The sequence below is a fragment of the Anolis sagrei genome, chromosome 3 (assembly GCF_037176765.1).
Source record: "Anolis sagrei isolate rAnoSag1 chromosome 3, rAnoSag1.mat, whole genome shotgun sequence".
Lineage (NCBI taxonomy): Eukaryota > Metazoa > Chordata > Lepidosauria > Squamata > Dactyloidae > Anolis > Anolis sagrei.
The window spans coordinates 80,267,857-80,292,394 of NC_090023.1; the positions used below are offsets into that span (position 1 = coordinate 80,267,857).

The 24,538-nt window shown below is 39.4% G+C and overlaps 1 protein-coding gene across 1 annotated transcript in view; it reads left to right on the top strand.

The window, feature by feature from the left end:
* Positions 1-24,538, top strand: part of CFAP47 (cilia and flagella associated protein 47) — a 318,966-nt gene that overhangs the window by 133,165 nt on the left and 161,263 nt on the right. The window contains exons 41-45 of the mRNA XM_060767112.2: positions 8,541-8,614; positions 12,683-12,828; positions 15,930-16,038; positions 20,321-20,547; positions 21,866-22,043. Coding sequence (XP_060623095.2) covers positions 8,541-8,614; positions 12,683-12,828; positions 15,930-16,038; positions 20,321-20,547; positions 21,866-22,043 — 734 coding nt within the window. The remainder of the gene's footprint in view (positions 1-8,540; positions 8,615-12,682; positions 12,829-15,929; positions 16,039-20,320; positions 20,548-21,865; positions 22,044-24,538) is intronic.

The following is a 24,538-nucleotide window of genomic DNA, read 5'->3' on the forward strand; positions in this document are numbered from 1 at the left end:
TTCCTATTGTTTGTTAGAATTGATGTTGTTCTCACTCTTTATAGCCTTCAGTTGATGGAGCTTAGTTTGAACCCAACAGTACTAATTTCATTATTTGATTGCAAGGTTTAATTACTGAAAATGTAATTTTGTTCTACAGAGTTAGAAAGATAATAAGCAGGAAATTGGTGTTTTGTGTGTGTGTGTGTTCTCTAGACTGTTGATGTCCTGGATAATAGACTTGTACACACTTAACTTATTTAATGTCTTATTTTGTTGTTGTTCTGCATAACTGAACTTCTTATATGCATAATCAATGACTTATTTCCAAGTATAAATGAATAAAAATATTAAAACAAGAATCAAAACAACATAATGTTCATTATGTGATCTGTACATGACATCTGGATTCAGAATTGCACAGAATCCACAAAACTCATCCAGTACTTTTGTCTAAGTTGCCTAAGCAGGCACACAGTAGGCTAGGCTATATTACATGAGGCTAGGAGGACTGAGTGACCAACTGTCATTAGGAGGAATCTAGACTGCTGGGAGTCTTCTTTATTATTTTAATTTATTATTGATTCTGCTGAAGAGTGACAGCTGGCACAGAAGTTTTTATTTTTTATTTTTCCAAATCCATCCAGCGGGAATTTCTTCTCAGTTATTGCATCTGATACTATCTGTGCTGGAGTGACTGGGACAACAGCCCCCCAAAGCTTTAGTTTTCCAAAATCATTATGTGTTTGGGAAACCTAGTACAGGCATGGGGTTTACTTGAATTGCACACCCCTATTGACGATCTCTTTTGGAGGATGGTGTGGCCACCAGCCAACTACCCCACCCCACTCCAGCTATCCATAGCAGCTAAGATACATTATAGACAAATTATAGACAAATTCAAGGGTATAGCTGTTGTGGCTTTCAAAAATTTTTTTTGATTTTTTTTTAAAAAAAAAAACCCTAAAAATCAGTAGATGTATGAATCTTTCAGAAATGTGGGGTGAATGATACCCTGGTTGTGTTGTGTCATGTAGAGAGAGCTCTTGTTGTTTTACAAAAGTTGTTTGTAAAAAAACTAAAAAGCGTTCCAAAAAATCAGTTGATAAGTGAAAAGTTGTGAAATAGAGGGGGGCAGTGGTAAATATGTTCTACAATTGTAGCACATTTCATCCCAATAGCTCTAAAATATTTTTTTGGGAGTAACAATATCTCAGACTCTGTGCCATGAATACTTTCTAAATAAAGGTTCTTTTTATTGCAATCTCAATGTGGGAGGGTCTATCAGAACTTTTACACTTATACAAAGAATGACATTAGACATACAGATTTTATGTAGCTACATTGAATTCACAAACCTACAGTTACATTGGCTGACAAACAAACAAAGGCCAGGGGTTTACATTTTTACTCAGCATTCACATTTACATACACCTTAATCAATCCTTAGGCTTACATCACCATTTCTCCCGCTGTCTCCTGGAGAAGAACATCTCTTAGGCCAGCCTGCTTCTTTGAAACTGCCAATGGACTAAAACTTCTACAATGCCAAAATGCATCCTCTTTCCCTAAGAACAGTGCCAAAGATCAGAAACTGACTCCCTGCAAACTTATCATGACAGTACTTTCAAAATTGCATCCCTTTCTCTTCCCATACTCTTCCGGTATGATGGCTGCGTGGTAGCAGCAGCGAACCTCAGCTCCAGTAGGGAAGCATTGAAAAACCCGATTTAATCGACCTAAACCTTGCCATCCAAAGCCGTGAAACCCGCTCCTGACCAGTTGTCAAACCAGGGTCACGAAGGTGGCCTTGGTGAGTCGAATTGGAGGAGCGTTGGCAAGGAAGAGCCAGAAAAGGTTCTGAGAAGAAGGAGGTAGAGCGGCTGGCTCGCCGCCATTGCGGGTTTACAAGCACGCTCCCTCCTCATTCCCCTGAGCTGCATCCACGGCCTCTGTTTACCAGCTCCGATGCTACCGACGGGATTGTGGCCGCTTGGGAGGAAGACCGGTGCCATCCTTCTGTCTCCATTCCTGCTTGGCTTGGGTTGGGAGCGCCGGCCGGCCATTCCGGGCCCGGAATCGAGGACGCGCCGGTCCACCGCCATACCGCTGAGCTATGGCTTGATTGACTATCTAGTAAGTTGCTTCGCGGCCTTGCTTTGTGGCCTTGCTTTGCGGCCTTGCCTGACTGCTGCGCCGCCGCTGCTAGTCCCTGTGGGTGCCTGTAGGGCCTGCAGTGCTTGCGCAACCTGTGCTGCAGCCGAAGCTGCCGAGGCCGCCGTGGCCTCCGCAGCGGTCGTGGGGGAGAGAACCGCCAAGGACCGGGAGAGAAACCTCACAGGGCCGCGCAGAAAGGGCGCGGAGAGAAGGCCTCACAGGGCCGCCATTGTTGCCAACGTGAGCCTGCTCCTCGGCCCGATCCCAGCTGACGCCCCGCTGTTTCCAGCTGACAGCCTGCTATTCCGGCGTTCCAGCGCCCCTGTGATCCCTCAGAGCCTCCCAACGCAAGGAAGGCTAGCTTTCCATCGTGCTAGCCCCTGCCGCTCGGCCCGCCCTGCCGCTCGGCTGGCCCCCCGTTTGGCTTCCCCGGCGTTGGCTCTCGACCCCGGGGACCGGCGTTCCTCGTTGTCCTGCGCTCCTCGTCGACCCTGGCCTAAGGAGGGCTGGCTTCTCATCGCGGCTTAGCTTGGCAACTGTTACCTTGCCCCATCGTGTGGCGCTCACCATTCAGGAGCATTGTTTAGTCCGCCACCATCACACGAGACGCCCACCATTGCGTCGGTCATTTTTCAACTCCGGAAGGGACTGAGTTGGCCATCTTGTGTCCCGTTTTTGTGTTGACCGTCTTGTTAGTCCAATTCCAGAAGAACTGTGCAGACCATCTTTTATCTCGTTCTGTGTTGACCATCCCAAATTGTGTTGACCATCCTGATTGTGCTGACCATCTTTATTTCGCTTTGTGCCGACCATTTTCTTAAATTTAACTCTGGAAGAATCGTGTTGGCCATCTGGTTACCTGAACTACGTTGCCAATTGCCTGCCCACCCCCGGCAGCTCCGTATTACATCTTTTGGGGCTGTAACTTTAACTATCGGAAGGGGGGTTGAAACTGTAACAATAACAACGACTATATTCAATGACTGAACTGAGATTCTAAGAACTAATCATTGCACTGCCAATAAACTGAACAGTGCTGCTAATTGTATAATTCCAGCACTTTAATTTACCAGCACTTTAACTAACTCTACTACCTCGGTATCGATTGGGTCTGTTAACCTGTTCAGCCTCAGCACTTTAACCTTCGGCTTAACCTTCTAGCATTGAAGTATAAATTCCTCTATGACGCACTTTACTCTAGCACTTTAGAATCAACTTGACAAAGCCATTGCACTTTAATAATAATCTATACCATCCTGTATACTGATACAATTGCTCGCCTGCACTTTAAGAACTTTGGGTAAATTCTGTTGACAGTGTGTTTACATCTACCATCCATGCTGCTACCCATCCCCCGGTACTTGTTAATTTACCAATGGTGAATCATGGGTTGAGGCGATGGATGTTGCATGCGTCATGGAGGAGGGAAGGTGTTCCGTCGGCCGAGGGGCCCCCATAGAAGTTCTGGTGGGGAAGGGGAGATACGGGAAAGGGAGACTTTTAATTCAGCCTAGGGATCGTGTAACAACAGGGATGGGAGGAAGGTGGCGGTGTTGAGGAGTTGTCCATCTCTCCGTTGCCATGGACCGACCACCACCTGGTCAGATTTAGACTTACTGCACCTCCCAACCTCTGCAGAGGTGGAGGACCCATTAAGCTGGTCCACCCTAGGAGACTTATGGATCCTGATGGATTCCTGACGGCTCTTGGGGAGTTTCCCGCCATCTCGGTAGGTGATTCTGTTGATGCCCTGGTCGCTCTCTGGAATGGGGAGATGGCTAGGGCAATAAACACAATCGCTCCTGAACGTCCCCTCTCAAGTAGCCGAGCTAAACCTGCCCCTTGGTTTACTAAATTTTTGGCTTCAGGTACGCCGTGTGCCTCCTTCCTGGAAACTGGAGGTTGTTCTTTCAGCTCTTTCAAAGCCACCATTTGAGTCAATGGCTGCTTCTGACATATCCCATATCTCCTAAAAGAGCTGTTTTAGGCCTCATGGTTTGGATGCAATTTTGCTTATCAGTAGCTAACTCTATGTACAGGCAGTCCCCACATTACAAACATTCCAACTTACAAACAACATAGTTACAAATGGGGGTGAGGCAACAGGAAGTGAGAGGAATCTATCCGTTGGAAGGGATATTCACTCCTGAAAGAGTTATAGTGTGGAAAAGGTGCCCCCAGTGACGCTTTCTCACCAGTGCCAACAAAGAGAAAGAATAAGACAAGTGCAAAGAAGACAGAATGGATGTCCAAAGAACTTCTAACTGTGCTAAGACTCAAAAGAGACATGCACAAGAAGTGGAAAAAGGGAGAAATCACCAAAGAAGAATTCAAACAAATAGCCAACTCCTGTAGGGAAAAGGTCCGCAAGGCTAATGCACAAAATGAGCTCAGGCTTGCCAGGGACATTAAAAACAATAAAAATAGCTTCTTTTCTTATGTCAGTCGAAAAAAGAAGAACAAGGAGGTGATAGGGCTTCTTAGAGGAGAAGCTGGGGCAATGCTGACAGGGGATAGGGAAAACGCAGAACTGCTTAATGCTTTCTTTGCTTCGGTCTTCTCACAAAAAGAAAATCACCTTCAACCTGCAGCAAGACCGAGTGGATGAGGGATTAGAGGACATCCAACCCCAAATTGGGAAACAAGTCATCCAGGAATACCTGGATGCTCTTAATGAGTTCAAATCCCCAGGGCCAGATCAATTACACACAAGAGTATTGAAGGAACTAGCGGAAGTCATCTCGGAAGCATTGGCAATCATCTTTTAGCGTTCTTGGAGAACGGGAGAAGTTCCAGCAGATTGGAGGAGGACAAATGTGGTCCCAATATTCAAGAAGGGAAAAAAGGATGACCCAAGCAATTACCGTCCGGTCAGCCTCACCTTGATACCAGGCAAGGTTCTGGAAAAGATTGTTAAGGAAGTGGTCTGCAAACACTTAGAAACAAATGCGGTCATCGCTAATAGTTAACATGGATTTATCAAAAACAAGTCATGCCAGACTAATCTGATCTCTTTTTTTTTTATAGAGTTACAAGCTGTGTAGATGCGGGGAATGTCGTGGATGTAGCGTACCTGGATTTCAGTAAGGCCTTCGACAAGGTCCCTCATGACCTTCTGGCAAACAAACTAGTCCAATGTGGGCTAGGCAAAACTACGGTGAGGTGGATCTGTAGTTGGTTAAATGACAAACCCAGAGGGTGCTCACCAATGCTTCCTCTTCAGCCTGGAAAGAAGTGATGAGCGGAGTGCCTCAGGGTTCTGTCCAGGGCCCAGTCCTGTTCAACATCTTTATTAATGACTTAGATGAAGGGTTAGAAGGCATGATAATCAAGTTTGTAGATGACACCAAATTGGGAGGGATAGCCAATACTCCAGAGGACAGGAGCAGAATTCAAAACGATCTTGACAGATTAGAGAGATGGGCCAAAACTAACAAAATGAAGTTCAACAGTGACAAATGCAAGATACTCCACTTAGGCAGAAAAAACAAAATGCAAAGATACAGAATGGGGGACGCCTGGCTCGAGAGCAGTACGTGTGAAAAAGATCTTGGAGTCCTCGTGGACAACAGTTAAACATGAGCCAATAATGTGATGTGGCGGCAAAAAAAGTCAATGGAATTTTGGCCCGCATCAATAGGAGCATAGTGTCTAGATCTAGGGAAGTAATGCTACCCCTCTATTCTGCTTTGGTTAGACCACACCTGGAATATTGTGTCCAATTCTGGGCACCACGATTCAAGAGAAATATTGACAAGCTAGAATGTGTCCAGAGGAGGGCGATTAAAATGATCAAGGGTCTGGAGAACAAGCCCTATGAAGAGCGGCTTAAAGAGCTGGACATGATTAGCCTGAAGAAGAGAAGGGTGAGAGGAGATATGATAGCCATGTATAAATATGTGAGAGGAAGTCACAGGGAGGAGGGAGCAAGCTTGTTTTCTGCTTCCCTGGAGACTAGGACGCGGAACAATGGCTTCAAACTACAAGAAAGGAGATTCCATCTGAACATGAGGAAGAACTTCCTGACTGTGAGAGCCGTTCAGCAGTGGAACTCTCTGCCCTGGAGTGTGGTGGAGGCTCCTTCTTTGGAAGCTTTTAAACAGAGGCTAGATGGCCATTTGTCAGGGGTGCTTTGAATGCAATATTCCTGCTTCTTTGTAGGGGGTTGGACTGGATGGCCCATGAGGTCTCTTCCAATTCTATGATTCTATAATTCTTGTTTCCTTAACAAGCCAAAATGATAAAATCCAGTTATCACAGGGACAGAAAGTGAGGTGAAATCTTCTGAACAGGGACACAGACAGCAAAACAAACACCACAGCAGTGTTAACCTTTCCATATGCTATCCAAAGTGATGGATGGATGGATGGATGGATGGATAGATAGATAGATAGATAGATAGATAGATAGATAATCACCTTCTAGCACACTAAAACCACTGATTAGTATTGCTACGTATACATTATGGTGATCATACAAAGACCAAATGCCACATCCAGGAGGGAACTTAAGGGCAAAAGAGTATGGTGAGTGATAAATGCCTAGGGGTAGGAAATGTGGATTCTTTTACTGCTGGGTCGAACGAGATAGATTTTTTTAGATGTTTATAGTAATTGGTGTTTTAATAATATTTGTGGTAAATTTGTTTTCAGCTTACTTTATTAATCTTGACATCTCTGAAATAAGCAATCTAGTCAATGACATTTGAGGTTTCGTAAAAGCAATCTAAACATAATTGACCCATGGCCAAGAATTAAAGTGTAATGTGATTAGTTTTCTAAAACAAATGGTCTTTAAGGGTCCTATCCTCCAAGCAAGGATGTTCATAAATATTTGTATATCATTTGTCTATTATGACTCAAAGAAATTAGTGTAATGCTATCACTTTTGTATCACTACATAGTTTTAAGTATGCCTCAAAGTCATTAGAAATACTTCACACTAGAATGACATAATTAGATTGCTGAGTCTACTGTGGATTAATAGGCATTTAATATTATGCAAATTAGATCTAGGAAGCTTAGATTACTGCATGATCAGATTCCTCAACACAAAAATATGAGATTCAAGTAAGCTGTGAATATAGTGACCTATGGGAATCGAGCACTGAATCGAGCATTATGTTGTTTATGGTATCCTTTTGAGAGCAGATAAGCCAGCGATTAAATAGAGTAAGTGTATTGAAAATAGAAGTAAATAGAAGAAGAACTGCTATTAAAGAAAACAAAATTTCCCAAGCCTTTCATCCTATAATTATATTTAGTTCTGAGTCAGGTAGGATATTTCAGTGACACATGACTAACCATGAGTTGGTAAGTACTATTCTCAAGGGAACAATCCAAATATATAACTACAAGTTAAAATAAGCAAGTTAACTAATAAAATTGTAATTGGGAGAGCTTATGTGACTGAATTGAAGGTTGACTTATGTGATTCCTACAGGATTCCAAATAGGTTTATAAATTACAGATGAGACAATCTTTCCCAAACCCCTTGGTAGCATAGCAATACAAATAAATGTTGCTGGCTCTGTTTGGAAAGATGCTTTACAGAACTCCACTCTTCACTAACAAACACCACTCAGGGGGAACTAATCACAGTCAAACTTTCAGCCCTTCTAAGGAATCCTCATGGGAAAGAAAATCACCATAAGCTTGAAAGACCAGATTCTACCTACCATCCAAGGGAAACCCATGATCCATCTCAAAGAAGGAGACATCCACCAACGTCTAGGTACATCAGTAGATTTTCAAAGCTGCCAGATCACTGAGGCCATTGTGATGCTTGGCAAAAAGACAGACGTGTCAATTTTAGCCTTCTGGTAAAATATTGCTTTGCTTTGGACTTTCTTACTCATGAGGATCGACAACCTAAATAGGGTCAAATAAACATTGCTCTCCTTAAAAGTGGCCCATTCTTCCTAGATCAGCCATTAATAAGATCCTATACACTGCTCAATGATGCAAATGAATATGGATTCTAAAGCTGGGGAATTCAGGGGATGCTGCAACCATCATTTATACAGCCCTTATGAAGTAGGTACTAGTATGATGTGGTGGTTTGAAACAGATAGGTCAGAGCATAGAGGAGAGATTGATTGCATGGGTCTCCTTTGGCTTTCACAATTGGAAGCAGCCTAAATATATGCTGTCCACAATGTGTTTTATTTATTTCCATGCGTAGTTCTAGGTCACATGAGAAAGTTGGGGTATACATTTAATAGATAAATAATAAATAAGTTTATATAATATTTTGCAAAATCCCAATATTCCCTTATCCTGCTGTTCTGGATAACGCAACAGTTAAATAAAAGTTATGTTATACCCAAGATATAAAAGTTACAGTAAGACAGTATGAAGTTTGTGTGTCATTTGAATGCATCAACTTTGTTTCTTTTTTCTTAGTAATGAATCTAACACTCCTGATGAAGTGGTAGCTGTACATGGATTTTACAATCAAGGGGACAACTCAAGTAATGGTATGCAATTTTTTCCAATCACCTGTTTCCTTTTAAATCTTTTATATCTATCTTTTATATCTGTCTAGCGACTTGCAGCATGCAAACAAGCAAGCAAAACAACCAACGGACCTTTTCAGGACCAACCATGGCAATAATTTCAATCAACATTGAAGGCATGTTAGCTGCCAAAGAACAATACAAATAAATATTGCTGTGCCAAGATAAGAAATGCAATGTGCTGTGTGTCCAAGAAACACACAGGGATGAATAACAGAAATGATCCAAAGTTCCAGGAATGATCCTAGTAGCGGAAAGACCACATGCACAGTATGGAAGCGTTGTATTTGTCAAACAAGGCCTCCAAGTCAGCAGTGCCCACAACAATGAAGAAAACAATATAGAGGTTACAAAAGTAGAGCTTAATAACATCACAATCACTTCTGTGTACAAGCCCCCAAATGAAGAGTTCTGTTTCTCCTGCCCCGAGAACTTTGATAGGCACCAAAGGGTGGTAGTAATTGGTGACTTTAACAGCCATAGCCATGTATGGGGCTATGCTCAAGAGGACAAAAATAGAGAGGCTGTCCTCTCCTGGTCTGAACTGCACAAACTATCACTCATCCATGATAGTAAGCACCCACTATTCTACAACAGCGGGAGATGGCACCAAGGATATAACCCAGACCTCTTATTTGGTAGCGACAGCATTGTACAGCAATACACTAAATCAGTGGGACCACCAATTCCAAACACACAGCGCCGACAAATAGTATGCCAACTGTTCCCGACAATAAGGCCTCAGGAAGTTCAATTTAAACTAAGATTCAACTTCAGAAAGGCAGATTGGACTAAATTCTCAGACATGTTAGATGACATGATCACATCGGTTGCGCCGATCCCTGAGGAATACGAGCACTTTATTGAAATCGTGAAAACCTGCTCACGGACCTCTATACCGAGAGGCTTTAGAACCAACTACCTTCAGGGCATTACTCCTGAAACAGCTACCTTGTTGGAAAACTATTACAGGCTCCACAACAAAGACCCATTTAGTGAGCAAACTCTTCAGGCAGCGCAGAGCATTGTGTCCTCCATCTCTGAAGCCAAGAAAGAACAGTGGATAAAGCTGATCACAGAGGTCGACATGGGCAGGAGCAGCAAGAAGGCATGGAGGCTGCTAAGATGGCTGAGCAATGACCCCTCACAAACTAATACCCATGCCAACATAAGGGCAGATCAGATAGCACACCAACTCTTGAAGAATGGGAAACCCAACCATGCCACCAAGGTAGGAAAGAAACCAATAGCCAGACAACCAGAGATTGAGAACCACCTTCCTGAACCCTTTACATCTGCTGAATTGGACGTGGCTCTCAATAAATGTGAAAATGGCAAAGCAGCTGGCCTGGATAATCTACGGATGGAACAAATCAAGAACTTTGGTCCAAAAGCAAGGTGCTGGCTGCTGGAGCTGATGAACAACTGCATTGTATCCTGTCAGATCTCCAAAATCTGGAGGAAAGCAAGAGTCATCGCCATCTTGAAGCCAGGCAAAGACCGTAATGACCCAAAAAGCTATAGACCAATCTCCCTATTGTGCCACCTCTACAAAGTTCTGGAGAGACTTATTTTGCATAGAATTACGGAAAAAATAGACCCATGTCTAACCCCACAGCAAGCTGGCTTCAGGAAAGGAAAAAGCTGCACATCGCAAGTGCTGAACCTGATTCAGCACATAGAAAATGGCTTTGAAAGGCAGCAGATCACAGGAGCTGTCTTCATATACCTCTCAGCAGCTTATGATACTGTGCACCACCACCTCCTCCTGAGAAAAATGTTTTGTCTGTTTGTTAAAAATTTGTTAAAAATGAAATACAATTGTCTGATTAATACTGACACTATCTATCTATCTATCTATCTATCTATCTATCTATCTATCTATCCATCCATCCATCCATCCATCCATCCATCCATCCATCCATCCATCCATCCATCCATCCATCCATCCATCTATCCATCTATCTAAACACATTTAAATTACCCAAATGTATTCCCTAATCTTAGTTGATTTCATACTGAAGTTCAGTGCACTTAAGTCTTGCTGAGTTCAGCAGGACATGATTTCAGATAGACAGGTATACAGTTGTAGTCTAAGGCACTCTTGAGTAGTCTAGCCACTTTGAGTCCCCTTCAGGGTGAGAAGGGTGGGGTATAAATATAGTAAATAAAATATTGTATTGCAATGATGGGGTAGGGAAGCAAAGTACTTTACATTTGGGAAGTGGGAAGCAAATGCATTATGGATTTAAAATTCTTGCATTATGAAGTTCTTTCTTCTCTGTCATCACATCTCCTTTCTGCCAGTTCACAGACCCACTTAAAATATATTCCACTGAAGCCATTAATTTGCTTTTGTTTTTGTTCAGGCTTTCAGCTGGACTCTTAAAGATGATTTTTAGAGGTAGTTCTGAAGAAGACTCTTCAATCTCATTATTATAGACACTATTCCTGAATTCATAATAGATGGTTAATGTAAACATCTCACTGGAAGACAGTTCCTTCTTTCGACAAGAGAAATCTGCTTATTTGAGCAAGATAAATAGATTGCAACTTTATTTGAAAAAGGAAAAAGAAAATTTATTTTAAGCCTGTGCACTCCAGATACTTTGGATTGTAATTTAAAAACCACTGGCTATTCTGGCTGGGATCTGTGGGTGTTTTGGGTCACAGCACCTGGAAGACATTAGATTGCCCTTTCTTGGCTATTTGGACATTGTCTTGTCTTTTCTGAAACATAGAACATTATTCCAATAAAAAGAAATTACTTCTTCATATTAAAAAAATCTAGTTACATACTATGCTTTCAGTTTATATATGCATTTTTTTGTCTTGACTAGCTTTTTATAATACATAGTTATATATTGTTGAGCATATCTTATCTAGAATTCTAAAATACTTCAAAAGTGAAAATTGTCTACATGAATGGCTGAGATAGTGTCATCTTTGGTTTCTAATGGTTCACTGTAGTAGTACATTTTATTGATTAGCCCACCGGCCCATTGGTTCACTGTATACAAACTTTGTTTCATGTACAAAATTATTAAAAATTGTGTATAAAATTACTTTTAGACTGTGTGTATAAGGTACAAGCAGACCCCAAGTTACAATTTAAGAACAAGTATACAGTAAAAACTTCAGCCATGGCTGTCTATGTATCTATCCATTGTAGCTCTGAATAGCATAGGGAAGGGTGAACACCCTGTGGTGTTTGTTTTATTCTCTGTGCCCTTGTTCATAAGATTTTACTCCACTTTCTGTCCCTGTAATTATTGGATGTTGAAAAATTTGGCTTGTTGTGAAAATTGGTGGAGACACCTTTGCCCTCATGATAATTATTTCAGGAGTGAATTTCCCTTCCAAAGGATAGATGTCTTTCACTTCCTGTTGCCTCATCCCCATACTTAACTATGAGTCATTTGTAAGTTGGATGTTTGTAAGTTGGGGACTGCCTGTATATATGAAGCATAAATGAATTTCATGTTTAGATTTGCATCCCATCTCCAAGATATCTCATTATATATGCATGTGTAAACATAGATATCACAAATTTGGGGGGGGGGGGGCATTGCATTTTTTGAGTTCCAAGCATTTTGGATTAGGGATACACACTCATATATGAATTTATTCCAATAGAGAGGATAATTTCAACCTGGTTTCTAAATTATTCAAAGGCATCCTGAAAATGTTACTTTTCTGTCTATGAAAGAGTACTCACTATCTCTGCCTTCCCATCTTTCAGCTCCTGCTCTCCTGCAAGCTGCTTTCTGAACTTAATTATAGTTCAGAGGTCACCTTTGTTAAAATTGGATAATAAAAATGGCAAACATGAATTAAAAGATGCAGTCATGTAGTTTTTCATAGCAAGAATTCAGTTTCATTTTGTAGATTAGGAATTCAATGCACAAGATATTATTGTTACCAAACATTTGCAATTTTAGAGTTATAGCTTACAATATTTCTTTACTGGAGCAGATATATTTCTTGTTTTTGATACTGTATGTGGACCTGTATTTCATATTTTAACAGGTAATGGAGTTAACTACTTACAAGAGTTCTTCAGCCCCAAAGAGATAATATTATTGGGCAAAGAGAGTTCTACAATCCTTGACCTTCACTATCTTCCTTTTAATTTGGGAAAACGTTACTGTGCCATAATTTTGGTCAATCAGCAGGTAAATATAATTTTAAAAACTTAATCGATTCTGGATGAAATTCAGTATGGTAACAGCTAGGTTGACATCTGCAACGTCATGTGAACAGATCCACTGCTGTCTTTTGAATGGATTGATTCATAGCTGCTGTTTTATATCTATTTGTCCGGAAGCACCAAGGAAATCACTGTGGCTTTCTCTGAGTAGGCATTTATAGGATTGTACTGTAATTCTATTTTATGTGGGGATTTTATGAGTCATAATGGTGCATTTTCCAAGAAAGGAAGCAGCACATTTTATATTCTTTTAAAAAGTATTCATCTCTGTAATAAGGTACTTGTTTAGATCACAAGTTCCTAAAAGATTCCGGATCATCGGAGTCTAAATGGGAGAGTTTTCGAAACTTATTTTTACTACATGTGCAAATGGTGAAGAAAGTGGTGTTTGCTGTTTGACATACTTCATGTACAGATGTCAGGTTTGCCTACAGGTATGACCATAAATTGTCAAGGTCTATTGAATGGAACCTGCATTTCACAGTTAATGAATGGGACCAGATTGTCCTAATAAAGATAGAAATATTGCTTTAAATTAGCAGCAATTGGAAGACTAGTGTGGGCTTCCACCCTAGTAGATATTAAAAACCTCTCTCTCTGTGTGTATAAATAGTTGAGTAACAGTGAGTTCTACCTTTTCTGACTCCAGTGAATAAAAAATGTATCATGAGTGAAAATGTATCTGCCAAATCAAATGGTTTTTCTGTCCTTGAGGTTTTCAGCTATTACGTACACACTGGAAAAAGCATAGCAAAACAAAGTAACGAGGGGAAAAAAGCGCTTCCTAGATCATTCTGTGCCTCAATGCGGTGTCTGGATAATCAGAAGCCCCATTTTCATTGGTTGATCCTATGGCGTTCTAGTATATAAATACTTGCTCTCCGTGTACAGAGGCAGTTACATATTTACTTTTTAAATTGTGATTATTTATTACTCCTTAAATTGCAATTTTTAGTAGTTAATGGAAAAGTGACTTTGAGGCCATTGCTAAGGTGGTGAGTTAAGAAAAAGACAAAATGATTACGGGCCTTCATAATTACTTTATATACTCATTAATAAGTTGACCTCATGAACAGGTAGAGGGCAGGTTTGGGGGCCAAAATTACCATATATACTTGTGTATACATTGACCTCAAGAAAATGTAGGGGCTTGGGGCCAAAATTATGGATTTTGCTATGATTTGTTGATAAGTTGAAAATCATTTTGTGGATTGGGGAAATCATCAGTACTATCCTAGGGGCCAACTGCCCTTGACTTCTGCAATTTTCTCATCCAGGCATTTTAAAAAAAGAACAAGCAGCGTCGCACAGCATAGAGAGTAGTAGAGCAGGTTGGTGCTTATTTTAAATTATCCTAGGACAGGCTAAGCTCTTGCCTTTTACTACTCTGCTCAGATAAGGGAATGGCTCCTATATATGTATATACATATACATACAGGCAGTCCCCAAGTTAGGAACAAGATAGGCTCTGTAGGTTTGTTCTTAAGTAGAATTTGCATGTAACTCAGGACAGTTACTTTTTAAAGTGTAACTCCAGTCACACACGCAGAGACACATGTATAAGCTTTGGATAGCATAAGGAAGAGTTAACTCCTCTGTGGTGTTTGTTTTGCTGTATGTGCCCCTGTTCAGAAAATTTCACCTCAATATCTGTCCCTGTGATTATTGGATTTTGAAAAAAATTGGCTTGTTGTGGAAACAAGGATTGTTGAGAAAATTTCAGGGGAGACACCCTTTTCCCATTATAACTATTTGAGGAGTGAATTTTCCTTTTGAGAACTAGATTTCACTCACTTCCTGTTGAGTCCTCCCTGTTCTTAACTATGAGTCATTTGTAAGTCAGATGTTTTCTAACCTGGGGATTGCCTATATATATGAGTTAATGTAAAGTTATGTATTTTTAAAACATTTATATTCCGCCCTTTTCACCCCGAAGGGGATTCAGAGTGGAGCACAGCATATATACGGCAAACATTCAATGCCGGGACAATAATTCATATGCGCATACATAAACATTAAAACATTTCTTTCATCATAGAATCATAGAGTTGGAAGAGACCTCATGGGCAATCCAGTCCAACCCCCTGCCAAGAAGCAGGAAGAAGCATCAATCTGCAAATAAATCAACCTGCATCTATAATATTTTTTGATTAAAAATTCTAGACTTGTACATGAGTATCCAGTACTAAAGATAGGCAATTACCGTATATTTTATATTGTGTCTTGTGCCGTTACGCCCAGACGCTTTAATATAAAACTTTGACGTGCTGCTATCAAGGTCTGGGCGAACTGCTGGGGTCTTTCTTTAGAAGATTGAGCTTTCTTGAATAACTGAGTCCACTTCAAGTTTGAAACATCAAACAGGGTATTTATTCACGCAGTCCTGGTAGACTTGGCTCAACTTATCAATATTACAAAACAAACAGTCAATTGGGGTTCAGTAGTTGAGGCAATCTTTCTCCAAAAAAGGGTATAACTTTCTCCAAAAAGGGTATCTCTATAACTATCTAGATAATCCTCTATAACTATCTAAATAGTTCTCTTTTAATCTATCTCTAACTAAATAACTCAATCAAACTCAATTGTTTTCTATCTATGACTTAATTGTTTTTACAATGGTATCTTCGGAGGTACCTGTCTGCCAACAGCACATCATGGATTCTTCCTTAAGACTGAAGGGGAAGGGAGAAATCCAAAATGGATGCTTCTACCCTGGAAACAGGGGTGGGCCCAAAGAGCTACTCTTTGGCCAATCATTGCAGAGAACCTGCAAACTGGCTTTCCTGCCTCTGTCTGCTAACCTTTTAGGCTTAGCAAAGGCTGCAGCAGCCTGGGATAAACACAAGGAGAGGCTGTTTCCAGCAACTAAAAGGTAATGCAAAACCCATGCTCCTGGGAGACGGAACATGTCTCCATTTTGGTTTCTTTAAGAGACTTTCAAGTAAATACATGAAGCATTCTTGCAAGTGGAATCTCAGTGAATTTTTCTTTGTGATCTGTGAGCCTTCTAAATTGTTCTGCGTGAATTGTTTTCAGAACTGAAATGCTTATGTTCTTCTCTTTCAGATTGGGGAATTTGTGTACCTGGTGGAAGGAACATGTGGCTTACCATTGCCCTCAGGCTTGCTTGGAATGGACAGTCCAAATGTTCTCTGCATTAAAAATATGTTAGAAGGTAGGGTAGAAGAATGCAGTAGTGTCTGGAGCAGATTGTTTTTGCAGAACATTCAACTTTAGGTGCACTAAATACAGAAATAAATAAACTATTTTAAATAGGTAATGGCCACAAGATATACATTAATACCATTGTTCCACAAGTGGTAGACAAATGTTTTGATACAGATTATAATGTATGCATTGCTTACATGTAGTCTGGTACAAATAATCAGGCACTATTTTCATTTTTAGATATACCAGAATCAGTCTTAGTTTCTCAGTATGGTGTCTTTGCAGTATATCATTATGATTTGATTGTATTACCAGTGTTTCAGGTGGATGTTTCTAAATCTCCAAGTATGGAGATTTGATATACATAGTTGTAGTTTGATAACTGGTCAGAAATGAGCAGATCTTTCCTTGGAGGTACAAAGCAGCAATTCTTAAACGTGTTTCAGTACTAGAAAGCTGTTTAGCTGTTTTTAAAGTGGCTATTTTCAAAATAGTTATGCAATGTTACTTATTCACTTTGGTGCATAAAGATCACATCAGCAGCCCTTGTACAATTAGTATCCTCTAGCCATGCGGCCATAAGAATTTATTGCTGGTTGATAATGACCACAAGCTGACAATCCACGGGTAGTCAAAGGAGAAAGAAAGTTAATTGTAATTCCTGAAGATAATTGCTTGCAGAGCTTTCATTCACCTCACATGGATCCATATAGGAAATTACCTGTAGTTATTGCTCAAGTGACCTTTCTTTCATGGGTTACGATTCAAACATACTTCTGCATGTCCATTTAATGAGTGCCAAACAGCCCTGTCACTAAGGAATTGATGCTTGTGGAGACGGTGTGTCCCTAGGCTTCTCCAGTACAGGACACACACTGACATAATAGTGTTAAAGAGAAATATAGCTACAGTTCTTTAGCACCAGTGGGTCAGAGATACACCACATTGACAATCAGACATTTAAAACCTTTTAGCAGTTCACTTGACCTCTTTCTGTTTAATTGCATTCAATTTTATGTACTCAGTACTTGTTCTCATGTAGTGCTTCTGAACACAGCCAGCAATTTGAGCTGCAATTCTGGAAATGAGTTTTTGTGACTACACATTTACATATACATTGGGTATTGGGTCTGTTTATGCCATGCACAAATCACCAGCCATGCCCTCATATTATTTTCTTTATAATATGTTTAAACCATAGAAAAATATTTTGACATGTTCATGGCTTGTGAAATTTATTTCTAGATGTCTGGCTCCCTTTGGCAATTTTTTTAAAATTCCTGTCATATGAAGAGGTGAATAAGATCTGTTTCTAGCATTACCATTTAAAAGAGAGGGAAATAAAGGGAAAACACTTATACAGTTTTAATAGAATTGTAGTTCATCTTTTTGTGTATGTTAGCTACCTGCTTTAAATGGCAGTTTGAAAATCAGTTTGTTTGCCCCAGTGTTTTTCTGCATAATGGCAGACGGTTAAAGAAATGGAAATTCAGATTGACAACTTTCCCCCATGCCTTAGCAAAAGTATGACATGAAGAAATTTAATAGATTAGGTATATGCATTCCATTTATTTCTAGGCTATGAAAAGTTTAATCTTAGCTGTTAAATGCACAGAAGCCTTGCTGCTGAATAAATTTGCAAGACATTTACTAACCTACTGATACTTATGATTTTCTTATATTACAAAAGTGCTATCCCAAATACCTGGTCAGATCTACCATTTCCAGTTGGGCTGCCCAGGTTTTGTTAATACGTGTCAGCTTTGCTGCTTCATTATTGATCAAATGATGGGTGTACAAAATTTTATTATTAACCAAGCTAGAATATAAAGGCCTAGCTTTAGCCCTAAATGGTTCCTGCTCAGCTTACCTATCCAAACATATCTTCCTCTATGAACCATCTCAGAGATTAAGATAATCTGCGGAGGCTCTCAGTCCCACGTCCCACGTAGGTGTGGTTGGTGAGGATGAGAGACAGTGCCTTCTTAGTTGTGGGCCCTTGGTTGTGGAACTCTCTCCCCAGTGACATAAGTTCAGCCCCCTCCCTCCTGACCTTTAGGAAAAAAACTGAAAACATGGATCTGGGACCAAACTTTTGGTTAATATATCACTGCAGTATGGGATTGTGGAATGGTGCAGTGATAACTGGAACGGTTTGGGCCACGATATTGGATTATGTGATTTTAATAATTTTAATGTTGAAATGTTTTTAGTGGTTATTCTAATGTATATGTTTTATTTATCATTGGATGTGTTGTATGGTGCGATGAATTGCCTACCTTTAGACCAAAATAAACTCAGGAATTAGGCCCAGTTTTTTTTGGCATCCATTTTGTATGGAGCCTGGAAGCAGCCATCTCAGGTTAGTCATTTCCTAGTGGAGGCAGGGCTTAGAAGCCTGGGGGGAAATGTGGAGAACCATTGTGATTGGCTGGGAGAAAGTGGGCGGAGCTTGGTTGAAGTGTAGAGAAAAAAAGAGCTTAGAGGAGAGTTTTTTTTAAAAAAAACTGACAGTCAGTCAGGTTCTGGGTGTTGAAGAAGTTAGTCAAGGTCTGGTGTTTGAAGGAGAGAGTTAGGAAAAGGAGAGTGGAAGTTAGAGAAGCCAAAGGAGTTAGAGAGTTCAGAAAGCTATTAGGGAAGAATAGCTGGTATAGTGATTACAAACAGATCCCAGGGAAAAGGACTGTTTTTGAAGTAAAAGGAGTCTAGTCAGGAGGAAGTCTGCTAGTTTTCTGAGGGAGTTAAGAGTTTTATTGGAAACCAAGTACTGAACTTGTTTAAAGAAACCAAATAAGCTTCATCTCATTCTTGCAACCAATAAGCTTAAGTGCCTTAAGTTTTTTTAAAAATTACGCAAATAAACAACTTTGTTCTTTGTTAACAAACATTTGCCTCAGTGTGCCTCTGTGTGAAGAAGTATCCATAACACATTAAGGAGACAGAGTTTCCAGATCGCTGGCAGCAACTACTTAGAAGAATCTCAATAAAATCCACCTCAGTGTTCTGGGCCTGAGTTCAAATTCAGCACAATCCAGCTTACTTCCAATACACTGGACAAATAATAACTAAGAACCCTTTTGTCTTTGGTGGTAGCCTGATTCATAATACAAGCTCCTAAGAATATCAGTAATAGGTGGCAACGACATGAAGATTATTCTACCTTTGTCGAATCAGTTTTAAGTGCCTTAAGTCATTACATTTATTGGTGGCCATCGTTTGGGACTGTGAGTAAAAATCGTTCTTTACATATGGCATTGAATTGTGCCTTTATGTTCTTCGCTCTGAGTCCCCTTCAAGCTGAGAAAGGGTGGGATATAAATATGGCAAATAAATAAGTAAATAAATAAATATAATTAAACAGCAGTACCGCAAGCCTGCTGGGCTTATTGGAAGAGCCACCTGTAAAGACAGACTTGAGGGAAAGGGCTGAACAAGAAGTTATGTGTAAATATGTGGGCCCCCATATTAAACTATGCCCTTCAAGCTTTAATTCCCTGTCTTGTGGAAACAAGAAGACAAATTGTTCTGTTATACGCTCTCTTACATACAACTATAATGAGCTTCTATATACAGCTACAGTCTCATTTCTTACCAACTGTGTACAACAGCCAATTGGCATAGCCTGGTGATAATTCTTACACCACTCTTCTGATACCAGCTTCAGGAAACACATCAAACACGTCTAGAGCCAATCCTCTGCATGATTCCAACAAATAATATTTACCAAACAGCTACTGTCTTCAGAGCGTAGCATTCTTCTTTCACCCTCAAAAAAGGTCTCATGCATCGAGAACTAAAAGTATATAACAAATTTTACTTCTTTCTATAAAATTATATATAAGACCATACAATATTGTATAGTTCTATGGAACTACCTAATAACTCTGGAATAAACTATAGGGATACGTTAAATAATCCACAAATATTCTACTTGCTTCTTTTCTCCTTTTTTCAGCCCACTTCTAATGGCAGCAATTATAGAAAACAGATACATTCATGCAGGATCTAACAAAAGTCTGGTCTTTCAGAGATGTTCTTCCATGTTTTTGTCCCTTTTAGATTTCGTCCAGGTCTATGTTCTACCACCCTAGTCTATCACCCAGTGATAAACCTGCCCTATTCTCACTCTGGACTGGTTTGTGTCCTATCACTTCCTTATCCAGCCACAGAGCAATTCATTGGGAAATCTGTAATATGACATTAACTTCTCAATGAATCTTCATATTTTCATTTTGTGTTTTGAATAGTACTGCCAAGGGGGAGCTGACAAATGGCTTTCTTCATTGCAGGCCAAAGTGAAGAGGAGCCCACTCTTTATCTGAAATGCTGCCTTACTGATGTACTTCAGGAAAAGCTGAAGGTTCCTCTAATCAATAAGGCCAGGGAGAATGCTCTGGCTATTGCAGCACAACAACAGATGTCTACTTTGGAGTATGAGCGAAGGAAGATCACAGGGACACTTGAAAGCAGCAGTGTTCGAGTTGCAGTAGCAGCTTTAGGATTTTCAAGAGTTGAGGTGACAATACTATCAGTTTAAAATATAAAAAGAAGAACAAGGTAGAGGGGTGAAGGAACTGAAATGATTTATCTACCCTGATTGAATGCAGTACGGGTTTTTGTGAATTTCTGTCTACTTTGTCAGCTGCACTAATGGAGTAATTTTAAAGACATAATTATTTCAGCATAGTTGCACAGTTGTATAGGTGGGACAGAATGTAACAGAATATAAAAATATGCAAGGCCATATATATCCAATAAATTGTGTAAGAAGATATAGGTTCTTTTTTTAAAAAAAGAGGCTAATTTGTTGGTCTTGAAGTGAGAACACAATAAAACCTTTGAAATAAGAGAAAAAATGTTGTTTCTTATGTAACAGGTCTGATATGACACCCTAATCTCTGTTCGGACTTTTGATAATGGGTTGGAATTTATGAATATGCCCCACTACAACAGTTGGTCCTTTATTATCTTCCTTTGATTTTTTTTTCATGAACAGAAGGTTGAAATGCTCACCATCTGATTTGGGAGTACTGTAGTTTCTCATGTCAGATTTGTATCCATTTATCCTCTTCATAGAGATTGTCCTGTTAGTCTCGTCTAGAGAGCAAAGAAGACAAATGGACACAAATGTCAGAGCAGACATTACTAGAGATGCAATTCTTCACTAATTTTGTAAAACAAAATGATAATTTTGGCAATTTTCTTTTCAATGTGAGGTTTTTTTTGTAAACTGTCCACTTTTGAAGACTTTTTACAGTTTGGGGTGTATTTTGTGCAAATGCCCATGTAATTTTTGTGTGCGTAGAAAACAGCATTTTCTTTTCAGTAAATTGAATTTTCTGTGCAGAACATTTAGACCCCCCCCCCCAGAAGTGTCTATGGGCTCTTCTTGTGCAATTGTATGGCATACTTCCAGCCCAAGTATAGTCAAAATGTAGAACCTGCTATTATCCATGGTTTCAGGTATCCATGCAGGTCTTGGATGTGAGGGTTGTACTGTACTGCAATTTAACTGTTGAAGGTAGATCTAATTGATCTTGCAAAACTGACAAGGATAGATACTCATAAGGTACACTAGATATTGAGTTAAAGTAGAAATCCCATTTTCTGCCCATGTCTTCCATAGAAGTGTCACCCAAACTTTAAGTCAGGAGTTCCACATATGGTCAGTTAAGTATTGGCCTATGGATCAAACAGTAATTGGAATGATAATATTTAATACACAGTTCTAACTTCATGAATTATATATTTTAATGTGTTTTTTTGAGTTTTGTATCTAAAAGCAGATGAGCACAAATCGTTTAAAGAAAAACTCCCCCCCTTTTTTTTTACAGAAAGACATTCTCTCAAACTCCCTTAATTTTTCTGAAAAACATATTGAATACAGTGTTGAAGGAAGCATGCCTGAGTGTTTTGAATTCCCTGGGAAAATATACATACCTGTGTTGGCATCAAGCAGAGTTAATTCTACACAGCTGGGAATCAAAGTTCAGTGGTATACAGAAAAAGCAGGTAACAAGCATTTTATTAGTAAATTTAATTAATGAAAACATTCTGTGAAGTTCTTTGCAAACTACCTGCTAGGTTTTCTTGTGTCCAGCTGTGATCAAAGACACAATATCATCAACAAAAGCAAATAAATTCAGTTTTGGGAGGTGATGTGCCCTTGAGAGCCACTGAGCTCATGTTCACCACTCCTGCCTTCAATCTTTATCATAAGTGCACACTATATATTCAGTCAAGTGTAAGTGTAGAATAATTAATTTTTATATTTATAGTTGTTATAATTTTGTGAATATATAATTATCTAATTTTTGTGAAGGTATAATTGAGATGCAATATTCCTGCTTCTTGGCAGGGGGTTGGACTGGATGGCCCATGAGGTCTCTTCCAACTCTTTGATTCTATGATTCTACAATTTTGTGAATAATGATGAACAGGCAAATACTGGTAAACAACATTATTAATTTTTTTTTAGAATAATGAATACACTGGTAAAAAACTTATTAGCTAAAGGTAAAGACAAAACACCATAATAGCAAAAGGGAAGGAAGGTAGGTCAAGCAGGAAAAGAAACATTTGACAAAAAAAGTTTTAGACCATTTTAAGTACATAAAATATAATGCTTGTTTCTTTTTACATGCTTGATTCTTAAAGTATTAATTTGAAATTATTTTAATAATAATCATAAATCTTTAGTATCAAATGCCAAACAGCTTCCTAGCTGAGCATTGCTCTCAAGCTGAGAAACTTTGATCCAACTGCAATAAATAAATAAGACAGCTCTTTTCTGATTTCAGAGATGTTTTAAAGAAGTAGAAATAACTGCCCATATGAATTATTACTTCTTTTTCTGTATAAAATCCTTGGAAAATGTCTATTATTTCACAGTGGCAGAAAAGCTGCCTGAGATTTATATTAAATTACAGAAAGTATAAAAATAAAAAGGAATTTGTTTTACCTACCAACTTAGTAATTCATTTCACATTAAAATCCCCTTTTCACCCCAGCAGAACTGCATGCTCTCAACTTAAACTAAAATTAATATCAGGGGGTAGAAATAATTAATGTGAGTAATTATTAATTGAAGTGATGTTGATCCATCTTGAACAAGATCTAGATGAAAAGTTAGATGGTGTAGAGCAGTATAAATCATTGTTACATACAACCGAGTGTGTCAGTTGAGCAATTGGCTGCAGCAGTGTCTGGAATTGATATAACCAGTCAGAGAAGCAGCAGTTCATTGCCTTAGAACAAGTGGTCCAAGAGATTACAAGCCACCGTTGTGGCTAGGCCAGCCAGGAAGTGGAGACTGGTAAGAAGACAACATGCTGCTCAGTACACCATGGCATCAGACTTCTGCCATCCCAGTACCAAAGAAGTGGATTTCTAATGAGGATAGGAAAAACTGGCCTCTTTTCGGTCCAGAGAGCCAAATACTGCAATGGCGGCATGTCAGGGGCCTTCTACAGTGCCGTATAATCCAATTCAAATCAGATAATCTGTATTTTATATAGCAGTGTAGATGGGGCCTCAGAGTGAGGAGAAAAAGATTTCTGGAAAATACAGTCCCATGCTAGGACTGATTATTACACATCCAATACAACCCAGAAGGTCAACCTGGATTCCACTGAGGGCCAGGATACCTTACTTATGGTGAGACAACCCTTGTTCCAGCTACTCTAAATACTGAACTTAGAAACCATGTAAGTACATATTTGGTGCCAATTGGCCTTATAACACCAAACCTGCAGACACTTACTTATCTGAGAAACCCAGTCTGAATGCTGTTTGGCTTTACCTTTCACTGATCCTGTATACGTTTTGTGACTGGCTGGTCCTATTCTAGGTGCTACCTCTTTCCTCTGACCAACAGATTTTCCCTACTATATATTTTCATGCAAAACATGTACTAATCCTCTTGATCAAATATCCACCAAGAAGTCTCCAGGGAATTGTTGGCCGATATTCATCTGATCTACCTGCCCCCATAACAGTGAAGCCTAAATTCCTTAGTGTAAAGACTGCGGCCCAAGCTGTGTGCTGAAATAAGATATTTTGCTGTTATTGGGCACATTAAAATCATTGGCTGCAGTAGTGATAGCTAGACTTCATGTATATAAATGCATATAGGTATGTGTATAATATATTCCAATTGATTAATTAGAATGATTTTAATGCTTGTTAAATGTTGCTGCTTTATTTCTTTACAAGTTCTGTATAGATAATGAAAATTATATTTCTTTTTCATGTTATTTAATGTAATGCATTTTCATGCTTAACCAATAGCAAGTCAATACTTTGTAGCTGAATCCTGCATAGCTTTTAGCTGTAGGTTAAATCAATTTTTTAGTTGGCAAAAATTTAATCAGTGTTAATAAGTTGGCTAACCATAGTGAGTTGGATCTAAATGTAGTCATCTTATTATCATGTGGAGGTGACCCCGGACTCTATAAAAGTATGTTAGGATAATCCAGTATCAAGGAGGGTCTACTTCACTGGTAAAA